At 38.4% G+C, this 11,445-nt stretch overlaps 1 protein-coding gene across 2 annotated transcripts; it reads right to left on the reverse strand.

The window, feature by feature from the left end:
* Positions 1-3: 3 nt before the first annotated feature.
* LOC135471215 (serine/threonine-protein phosphatase 6 regulatory ankyrin repeat subunit B-like) lies at positions 4-9,284 on the reverse strand. 2 transcript variants are annotated; one of them, XM_064750338.1, is made up of 13 exons: positions 8,750-9,284; positions 7,820-7,909; positions 7,308-7,529; positions 5,726-5,854; positions 5,323-5,412; positions 4,834-4,941; positions 3,956-4,075; positions 3,542-3,619; positions 3,058-3,198; positions 2,231-2,305; positions 1,984-2,097; positions 1,149-1,247; positions 6-637 (listed from the first exon to the last, which is right to left on the reverse strand). In XM_064750338.1, the coding sequence occupies exons 1-13, from the start codon at positions 8,849-8,851 to the stop codon at positions 506-508; spliced, it is 1,500 nt and encodes a 499-aa protein (XP_064606408.1). In that variant the 5' UTR covers positions 8,852-9,284; the 3' UTR covers positions 6-505. The 2 variants fall into 2 exon arrangements, with proteins under 2 accessions (XP_064606409.1, XP_064606408.1); XM_064750339.1 differs by lacking the exon at positions 2,231-2,305 and having other exon boundaries at positions 4-637.
* Between the last annotated feature and the right edge of the window lie 2,161 nt (positions 9,285-11,445).

Consider the following 11,445-nt stretch of genomic DNA (forward strand, 5'->3'; position numbering starts at 1 on the left):
TAACACCTGGGCCACTTGTACAAAGCCCACATGATGCTACGAGCGTGTGAAGCAATGCCTACATTGGTGGTTGCCATGGTAGTTAAGCGCTCGTAACATTAAGATGGCTTCGTAGTAGTGGACCCTGGCTCCTTCAGGTGTTGTGCTGTTATTTGAGATTTATTTCATTCTTCCCACTTTAGCTTTAAGAACCATGTGGAAGCAAAGCTGGGAACACGAATGTCCAATTTCAGAGGTAGTTCTGTGCTTGATCTGACACATACACATGTACATGTAGAAAAGCAAGACGTTTCAAGTGGCATTACAGCTTTTTTTTATTAAGTATTATTTTATATTGTTAAGAAGGATATTTGACAAGCTTATGTTAAAAGCCAGTGCTATTTTTATGAAATGACAGGTTCACTTATTTATTTTAATATTGGTAGCTGCACCATTTTCTAATGAAATAAATAGGCATTTTATCATGTGACAGCCATAGTCTCTATACAGCTCATGTGCTCTTCTGTCACATAACTGCACAGGTACTGGATTTCTTCTTCATTGCATTGGTGGCACTCTTCTTTAGATCTTCCTCCAGAATTTGCTGAATGTCTCTGAAACCTTCGTCCTTTGCTAGAGCCAGAGCTGTTTTCCTGTCCTGCAGTAAATAGGATAAAAAGTAAGGTTTTAGTGGGGATGTTCTCTGTTGTGTGAATGGTAATGATGAAAGCTTTTAACTTACGGTTGTAGCAAACTCTCCATACAGTGTACGGTACTCGATTCTTAAGTTTAACAATCTTAGTCATATTTAAAACATGATTGTGATTCATAATTCATTTATGAAAACTATGACTTTAGAATAACATGGATATGAGTGAAACATTAGCAAAGCATGGGAAATGATAGAGATGACAACTGAGGGGCTTTTGCCTGTAGTAGAGTTGTATGGTTTACACTTGGTAATGCAGTTTTCTCCATTTAAATCCTGGCGTAGTTTTAAAAGTTAAAAATTCAGAGTTAAGCGCCAGTCAATCAGAAAACACGGTTGTACTGATAACAAAGCTTATTTTCCTCTTTTGCAATGCAACCTTTCAGCTGTAGTCGTGTACAGGTGCGATTATTGAGACGTTTAGATGCGGCCACTGTAGCCTACTGTGATCCTAATTCACCTTGTTAATCATTGTCTGTTTCGCTCCGTACTTCAGAAGTTGCCGCACTGTCTCAGGTCGGTTGTTTTTCACTGCGACGTGCAGAGCAGTGTTTTTTTCCTGTCATAAGCACAAAGAACGCATATATTGGAAGTCAGATGTCAAAGACATACTGTGTCGCTTCACCCTAGGTACAAAAACCGCCAGAAAGACACTGTAAACTTGGGTTTGTGTTTATAACGTGTATAATGCCAATTATTTAATTTGATGTCAAAAGGCAGAAAAATGAAAAACAAAGAACACGCTGGGATTAAAACTGGGCTGTTCCACAGCATATATCTTACGTTGTCAAGGGCTTGACCAGAAATGAACCTAAACTCGCCATGAGACCACGTGAATACTTATTACCCAACTAAGTTTTATTAGTCTACAATCCAGCTGAAGGACAATCTACATGGATGTTTAGATTTTAGGGGCAAAAGTTTTGGAATAGGTGGCGATACTACATTTGGGGTTCTCTTTTTCATGGATATGTTTCGGCCCTAGAGGAAGAAACATGGACTTCAGTGTGATGATTACTATCAGCTGTTTGTGTCAAGGAATGACAATAACACGTGTTTTCTTAGCAAAATACATGTAAGAATACCGTCCTGTCAAACAGTGCTTATGGTTTAATGGATGTTACGTTCACAAATCGCACTACGGTAAAAATTCAAGCCTTATTTCCGCCAAAGGCTTGCCTTTGTAACTAAGATCTAACTTTTGTCCATTTTAAATTCACGCTCCCGTCCTGTAGAGAGAGAGTGGTGTAAGTAAAAAATGTCCACAAACTACTTGCACAAGTCACAAGAGTTACCTGCAACGTTAAGCCGTTAATGTTTGCTCGTAGGCGAAAAAGTTCACTTATCCTCTGTTCTCTCTGTCGTTGATTTTTTATCAGTATGGCACGATGAATAGGTTTGAGACCAGCCTATAAACAAAATTCGTAGATAATATACATATAGTCAAGAATGTCAAGCCAGTATTAAATAAATGAAAATGCAAGATACCGGTCTTCCCTGTTTTATTTTAATACCAATTAATTGCTTTAAATAACCGCTTACTTCGTCTGCTTTGTTAATTTGTGTCATGTGTGGAAGGGGTTCCAGAATGTCTTCTTCCTCCTCTGCACTCTCAGGCTGTAAAGTAATGCAATCAACTTACAGAAGTGCAAACGAATATATTTATCCATTCATTTATTTATTTATTTGAGTGGTGTTCTACGCCCGACTGATATTTCACTTATACAATGGCGAACAGCGTAATGGTGGGAGGAAACCGAGCAGGGGAAACCTACAACCATCCGCAGGTTGCTGAGAGACCTTCTCACGAACGGCCGGAGAGGAAGCCAGCATGAGTTGGGCTTGAACTCACAGCGACCACATTGGTGGGAATCCTTTGGGTCCTTACGTCGCGCTGCCAACGAATATATACAAGTATCAAACAATGCAGATTAATTTTACCAGGCGCTGTTTTAATAACTGCTATATGTCCTGCGTGAAAATTAGGGTAAATTTAAATATTAAGAAGAGACATTTATACAATAGTGTTCAAGAGTGAAATAACTAAGGAGATTATAGTATAAGGAGTCTGAAATCTTCCTATCAGCAAGCAATTTCCAGGTCTACAAGAAGACGCTTCGGGTCATAGTTTAGCATGCATGCATATCCGTATTCACTGGGCAAGTGCGTTAAAAAAAAACCTAAATTTTTGCCTTTAGTTGTGCATTTTTGCTGGCAAATAAATGTCTTGCCAAAATAATACTTTTGATGCTAAGGGTTACATTTTTAAGTAAGATATCGTATTACCTTCTTTACAACCTGAAAACAATTGTAAAAATTGATGATCGACGGAATTTTAGACCATAAACAGAACAGTGGCTGTCCCTTACTTCGGCCACAGCTTCAGTTTCCATCTCTGGTGATTCGGGTTGTGGTGTGGGGACCGGAGATGGTTCCTTAGGGGGCTCAGGTGTTGGCTCCGGTAACGGCTCAGGTATCGGCTGTGGTGATGGTCTTGGATCTGGCTTTGCCTTTATGGTAACGTGAATAAAGGTTTAGTTAACAGATACGCTCACTGACGTATTTATAAGTGATAAATAAAGTTAAGTATACAAATGCTAAAATGATTTTTAAGTTTGAAAAAGTTATTAATTTAAGAAACTTCATTACAAATTTTAAACACGTGCAGAGGTTGATAGTTCGTGAATTTTATAGGTAAATAGGCATATTTGGGCTATTCTTACATTAAAGCGAACATTCGACTGCATTTCTGATCGCTTATTTGCCCAAAAATAGCCACTTAAAAATAGGCATACATGTATTTCCGAAGAACTACATCTATAACTTCATGAATGTATGCAAAGATAGAATTACTCGGAACGGAGCACCAAGGAGAGTCACGATGTCGTGGTATTGTCTTTCCTGTGCCAGATCCCGACTGTCTTTTCCATCCTGTACAATGGATGAACATATATTTATATATTTGATCACGGTTTTAACGCTGTAATGAAGAGAACTGAAGTTATTCCGTGGCTGTCAGTTTACGGAGTTAATAACTGACGCATATGACTGAAAAATGTGTAAGTATGTAAACCCAAGCATACAAACATACTGGTACATAAATCTTTGTAATCTTTCAGTTGCCCAAAATGTAGTATTTTCTACCGCAAAAGAGACGTTTTCGTATGTTCTAAAAGTTCTACACATCTTGTTCAAACAGACCCCTAGGCCCTAAAGACCTATAAGAATTCAGAATAGAACATGTTCATCGAGTATATTGCCGCTTACCAGGTCTTTGAAAGAAACGTCAGCACCATTACTGAGTAGATACTCCACAATCTCGTTCATTTCACCCGATGTCCGTAATCTCTCTGTTTTAACGACTAGATTGAGAGCTGTATCACCTTCCTGGGCCAAATAAAACTGACATTATGTGTATGCATTCATAAATGAACTAATCGTATATCTTTTAAACATTAACCAATCATCTGGAGGAATCCTTGGAACTAATCGGTCTTGAATAGTACACAATCGTAACAGGTGAATCTCTCATTGTCATGATGAATGATTTGTTATGTCATTGTCACATTCACACATTGTTCCGTCCAAGTTTATACCAACTACAGCCTTTGTTACGAATTTTTACTCACTGATTATTAGTGCTGGTATACATATAGGCCTACACTTGTCTAAGTTTTGATCTCATCCTGTGGGGAAGGCACTTTAGCAAGTGTCGAGTAACTTTAGAAATTGTTTAATATAGATCCAGTTAACCAGATCTAGCGTCTATATTTGGTCATTGAATATCTTCCAATTAAGGTTGTAGGTCTGTTTTAGTCGACATAAAATAAACCTTCAAGGAAACGCTTTAGGGAATCGTTTTACTTTGGTGATATCGGTTTATAGTTACCCATCTCCATCGGAATCATTTGATCATAACTGTTGGCAATACTTGTGTTCTAGTATTCATTTTGCAAAGATACACAAACCGTGAATATAAGCAGTGTTAGACGTTATAGTGAGCAATGATAGTTGGTTCAGCAAGGGAGCGGGGGTCGTATGTAGTGTATATATATATATGCCTACTGTGTGTCTGAGGTGTTCATGGGACCATTCCAGGGATCATTTACAGAATGACACGCCTGTGCACAGAGACACCAACTTACGTGATCTCGGAGATTGATGTCGCAACCACCTTCCACCATTTTGCGAAGAATTTCTAAAGTTGCCAGCTTACAGTGTGTAACGGCATAGTGGACTGCACCTGCTCCATGCTATACATAAAGAAGATTGGTCTTACCTGAAGGAATGCATGCACACATAATTGGACACTTTCGATTTTCTATACAGACTTTTTACATGAAAAGTCGTATAACGCATTAGCATATATATGGAACCTTCGATTTATACAGTACGTTCAGATACAGATTCAGATTCTAACGTCATATGAAAGCATAATGGCTATCGTTTACATGTGATTGACGCTGACCATACTGAAAGTAATATCGTACTATCATAATATATATTGTATCTACAGGTAGGTATATAGGTACAGGTATTCTCTTCTTTTCACACTCGTTGTAGTAGTCTACCATATCTGACTCAAGTAAATGGATGTACACGCGGATAGTATAGAGACTAACTAAGCATATTACCTGGTTTAACAAATTCATATCAGCACCTCTTCTAAGACATTCTGAGAACATCTCCTTGTCGGATCCGAAGACTGCTTCTATCAACTTTTTCTGAAGAAAAGTATATATATATATATATATATATATATATATATATATATATATATATATATATATATATATATATATATATATATATAAATCATTTGAGGCGACAATACAAACACTTAATGCAGAGTGAGCTACATAACGTCATTTCAACATGCAGATACACTAAGTTAGAGTATCAATATGCGTTAATCTGCACGGCATAGTTCGGCTTAGTCTGTTCATTTAGGCCAGTGTATTGTGTTCTTCGGAGCAGACCTGCGACTTTAATAATTGGCATTCTTGGACAGCCTAGTTAGTAAAATGACTGACTTACGCCCCAATATTGCTGTGTTTCTTGAGTTGCGATATCTTTTGCACTGTCCAGTTGTAAAGTGCCCTCCAGGATGGATGCCAGAGGAATGAAGTTCCGTGATATTGCACAGTCATAAGGGGTTTGTAACCTCTGTGAAAAAAAAAAGACACAAACGAGGCGACACGTGAATGAATTGGCAACAGCGTTGTCCGGGGTACTGGCTTACAATATCGGATATAAAGCTAACGAGGCGACACGTGAAGGAATTGGCAACAGTATTGCCCGGCATGACTTTCGATATTGCAGTGCATGCCATACGCAGGATTATTAAAGGGCTCTATAAACACGATGGAATATGGTTTTCATGTATCTTTATATATTGGCCATTCCCATATATAGGCCCTATCCTAACTGCTGTACATAACATTATAATATGAATGAGATTTTCAACACTTTTTCTTCTAGTTTAGAGACACATACATGGCAGGCCGAAATCATTCCTGTACAGCTAATCTCCACTGCAACAATGTAAGTTAATTCATGTGTTAAACCATTTTTGATTTACTGACGTATATTATACTCTGCCCATAAACAGCCTAAACCTCGCAAACGGATTGAACTAGGCCTATAATACATGTCATAGTTTCCATCCGTGGGCCACTTTAGCAATGGTGTTCTTTGCTCGAATCCAGCAAAACACTATGGCATATGAAGACTATCAAACAAGACTGAATTTCATTATTCATGGATCTCGGTGCCACTATCAAGCTCACCCCAACAGTAAAATGATAAACTAACCAGTCTCTACCCGGGATTTATGTAAAATAAATTTCCTGCTGAGATAAACTTACAACTTCCCTTTACTCACTAAAGCAAATGTGTTAAACATGCAATTTCAACCCTCAGAGGCTGCATATATCTATATCTATATATATATATATATATATATATATATATATATATATATATATATATATATATATATATATATATATTTCAATATGTACATGTACAATAACAGTATATTCATAAACAAATACAACTATACTGACGTTCAAAAGAAGCGATACAAATATCATTTTAACTTGTTTCATTTGGAACCTCTGTTCATGTGTCTTTGGGTCACTGTTCATCGAGTCACTGAGTTTCATCTGGTTCACCCCATCCTAAAACATCGCTCTGTTGAATACATATCTTTTGCATATGCAACGTGTGATTGTTTTTGTTCAGTCGTCTCTAAAAGCCGTGGTAACTTTCTTTTTGACGTCAGTATATTTGATTGATATTTAACTCAAGCTAATCCTAAACCAGTAGTAATTCTGAACGGGGGCCTCCGTGTCTCAGCTGGTTAGCGCGCTACCCAGAAGCCTCTCACCAATGCGGTCGCCGTGAGTTCAAGTCCAGCTCATGCTGGCTTTCTCTCCGGTCGTACGTGGGAAGGTCTTCCAGCAACTTGCGGATGGTCGTGGGTTTCCTCCGGGCTATGCCCGGTTTCCTCCCCCATAATACTGGCCGCCGTCGTATAAGTGAAATATTCTTGAGTACGGCATAAAACACCAATGAAATAAATAAATAAATAAATAATTGGGAATGAATACGTCACCTTATTTCTGATGTCTGTTTTGGCACCATTTTCTAGGAGTTTAACAGCCACTTGTAGCCCATTTGTGTAATCACCTCGATGAGCGATCAGATGCAGCGCGGTGTCCCATTCGGAGATCGTGACGCCATTGACGTCAACTCCGTTGTTCAGGAGAACGTCAATGACGTCTTCAATGTCAGGTCGGTCACTGAGCACTGCCACATGCAATGCACTGTAACCAAGCTAATTAAATTGGACGAAATCGTCGGAGAATTACAAATGATTTTGGAATTGTACATCTAACAATGGCATCGAAGTAAAACTATGAAGTAATTAACTGATTTCAGTATGTAGGTAGGCTAAACATGTAACATTGAGAGGCAAATAAAGTGTTAAGCGTATTACTTTATACTTCCACGTTCATATTTTGATTCTCAGTTAAGTTTAATCAAAATCATTATCTGACATAATATATTGCAAAAATAAGTTAGGAAATAGAACTATACGAATGATCGACTTTTTGATGGGCTTACAGAGTTATGGTCCTTCACTTTGGAGACATCAGCACAGTTGTTCTCAATGTCTTGAATACTCCCCTTTGCACAAGCTATGAAGAGGTCATCCTGTGAACATTAAACAGATAAAAATATAAAAATCAGTGTATAGCTATTATTTAGTAATACATTGGGTATATCAGGTTTGACCAGTAGAAAACACCCCTTATTCACTTTTATACGAGTGATTTTTACAAAGAAAGCCGAAGAGCTGGTGTCTAAATGTCAGACGATTACACTTTCATGTTTGGGGTCTAAAGGTCCGGTGATATCACTTTTATACATTGGGGTCTAAATGTCAGGTGAGTACACTTCTATGGATTTGGTCTAATGCCAGTCGAGTACACTACCATGGGTAGGGTCTAAGGGTCTACTTTCAAATAATGGGATCTAAATGTCACGCAGGTTCACTTCCACGCTTTGGGTCTAAATGTCGAAGGAGTACACTTCCACGGTTGGAGTCTAAATATCACGAGAGCAAACTTCCACACCTGGGTTCTAAATGTCGGTTGAGTACATTTCCACGGTTGGGGTCTAAATATCAGGGGCCGCTTGCACGTATTGGGACCTAAATGTCAGGCGAGTAGATTTCCACGGTTGGGGTCTAAATGCTAGGCATGTTCACAAATATACTGCCCACGGCCCAATTTTACAATGGTATGCATGTACGGTAAACGCACATATATATCGGACAACAGTACGGTCATAGTGACATTCTAAATATCGTACGACAAATGTACGATGAAAAAATGTCGTACGCCGCTTTGTAAAACTGTGACCTGTAGTGTTTCTGTTGTAGTACACGCCATTTGACAAGGATCGTAGGGGCTTGTAGGAACATACTATTCCTTGACTGGGGACGCTTTAAATTTCTCTCTAGCTTTATATGAACTATATTCAAATGTTTACCTCTCCCCTGCGTCCAATGAAGTCTGCTTCCGTCAACTGCCCATAAATACCGTGGGGTGGAGAAACCGTCATGTCTATTAACCATAGAAGGCTCTTCGTCATTTATCCACTTCATGCAAGTTACGTATGAGTGAATGGTCCACTTTTGGAATTCTTGAGGTAGAGCAAAAGCTTATGCCTTCTTCCAATGTAATATACAGTTTTCTTTCAATCGTTGACACACGACATTCATGGTATCGTCGGGTCCTTGATATAATTTCGCTTTCTCTCATTCACAGTTTGTTGTCACAGTTATTGCATGGTTTAATTCTGCTTACATTTTCCTCGAGGTTCCATCTGTTGTTGCCTGCTTGTGCGGTCGTTGGTTGGTGTTTTCTTAGCTGTTACCGTTTGGCTCCTATGTACTTCACAATTCATATATATGTGCCATTTCAGCATATAGTGCTGTGACTATACGATAAACTGCAGTTTTCATGGATGTTACATTTCCTGTGTCGTTCTTTTCCTAACAGTCCTCTCAGTGACACATTATATACGGGTGCCGTCCCAGGCAGGCTATTACCGTGTCCCTGTAGGTCCGTATTGTAGGTTGTATGTATATAGTAAGCAACGATAACGTCCAGGTAACCAAATACTTTGTTGTTTAACAAGACTAGACGTATGTTGTAAACAATCCGTCAGTGTGTTTCCAGGTATACACATTGACTGAACAGGTACCTATGCGTCTCTTGCATGCGTGCCCGGCCTCGTTTGGCCACACAGGTATGAGGTGTGTATAAGGTTAGACATTTACTTCACATTGTGTATTTGCCACACCTTAATTCAAGTGCTATTACCGTAAAAGCCATTGATAGATGTATAGTCAGCCCTGTGTTTCGGGGTTAATCTTCGCCGATAATCCCCGCACATACTAAGGATATTTCACTTGGTTATAAATAATCTTTCCTATACATGTATATATATATAGACATCATATACCTAGCTATGATTCCACCACATATACACACCTATACATATTGTATGGGTGTATGGGTTATATGGTCGAAGTATTTTCTATACTAGATTAGGTAAGTACACAATTTTATGGGCAGCGGGATATATAAACTGCTTGAAATATAGGCAACAGCATGGAGAGCAAAATCAGGGGAGTGATGGCAGTGTGATATTTGGCAAATTGTGACACGCAAACAATGAAATATGGCCTCTTTACAATTTATTTCAGCTGTAGGGTTTTGTCCTAGCTTTTCATGCAAATGCTTATATAGAAGCATTTCCTCACGAATTCTTCCTCTTCGGTCGTATGTGGGATGGTCTAAAAGTAACCCGCGGATGATGGTGGGTTTCCCCCGTGCTCTGCGAAGTTTCCTGTCACCATAATGCTCACCCCCGTCGTATAGAAGTGAAATATTTTAGTGCACCGCGTAAAACACCATTTAGTTAAAATAAATAAGCCCCTAAATAATTAACATCCCCTAAAACCCTACACTGACTAATACTGTCAAAGTTCATATTATTTTTGAATGTATACTTAACAACCATTTGCGTTCAGCTTGTATATATTGGACCTAAGGTAGCCCCTGTTAAAATTCGTTTTCCACCTTGCTTCAGAAACATTCGTGTTTATCCAATGTTTAACATTGTTTAAGGTCAAATTTTTGTCTTCAGGTTGCCTTACAAGCTTATACACAAGTCAATTCGAAAGTGTAAGTAACTGCTTTAATAATGATTGAATCGAAGAGCAATATATGACCAAGCAAATGCAATTTTAGTAGAGCGCTACACTTGGTGAATGGTATACAGTTGTAAATCCTATGGCCAGGCCTATAAGATACGACTATAGTTGTAGCGGCAGTTGTATACTTGAGCAGTGTGTAGTACGTATGTGTATACACATAGCTCTATAGTGCAACTGTATATATGGGTTGTAAAATTGCACTGTGTGAATGGCACTACAAGTGTTAACTTAAAGATCATTAAATTCTGAAGAGGTTGGAATTGTGCACGTACAGGTAATGGACAAACAACTTAAATATCTAACACAACACTGTATGCTTTCTTCACACAGACGTGGATCTCAAGACATAGTTATATCTTCTACAGAGCACATGAAGAGTCGCTATATCATTAGTTATCACAGACTAACCGTCAGATTAAGGTATTTAGTATATATGCAAGAGCATGCAAAAATCTTTTTGGATGAAAACTGGCAGATAGGCTACCACACCAACAGTAGGTAATATATGTATATACACAGATATCTGTGTTGAGCAAATCACCGGATCACGCTGACTTCGAACACAGCTACAACATTCTCTTCCACGCAGACGATCCCACAACGAATACAACCAGAGGCGCTGCCATTAAATTTCACCATGCCAGTCATCACCTTGGTTATATATATATATATATATATATATATATATATATATATATATATATGCTAACTTGTACGGACCATGTCAGTATTATGTGTATCACATTGTACAGACACTGGGAATTAGCATATTTGAGCACATGAATCCAAACAAGTGCTAAAATACACCTCAAGGTATGGCAATGGGACCAGTAATTTTTATGCCAGCTTAAATAGCAGGATTGAATACCTTTGCCAAACCAACGCTAACATAAATTCTGTGCCAACCTGATTAGCAATTGATTTATTTATTTGATTGGTGTTTCACGCCGTTCTCAAAAAT

This window comes from Liolophura sinensis, chromosome 7 (genome assembly GCF_032854445.1).
Source record: "Liolophura sinensis isolate JHLJ2023 chromosome 7, CUHK_Ljap_v2, whole genome shotgun sequence".
Taxonomy (NCBI): domain Eukaryota; kingdom Metazoa; phylum Mollusca; class Polyplacophora; order Chitonida; family Chitonidae; genus Liolophura; species Liolophura sinensis.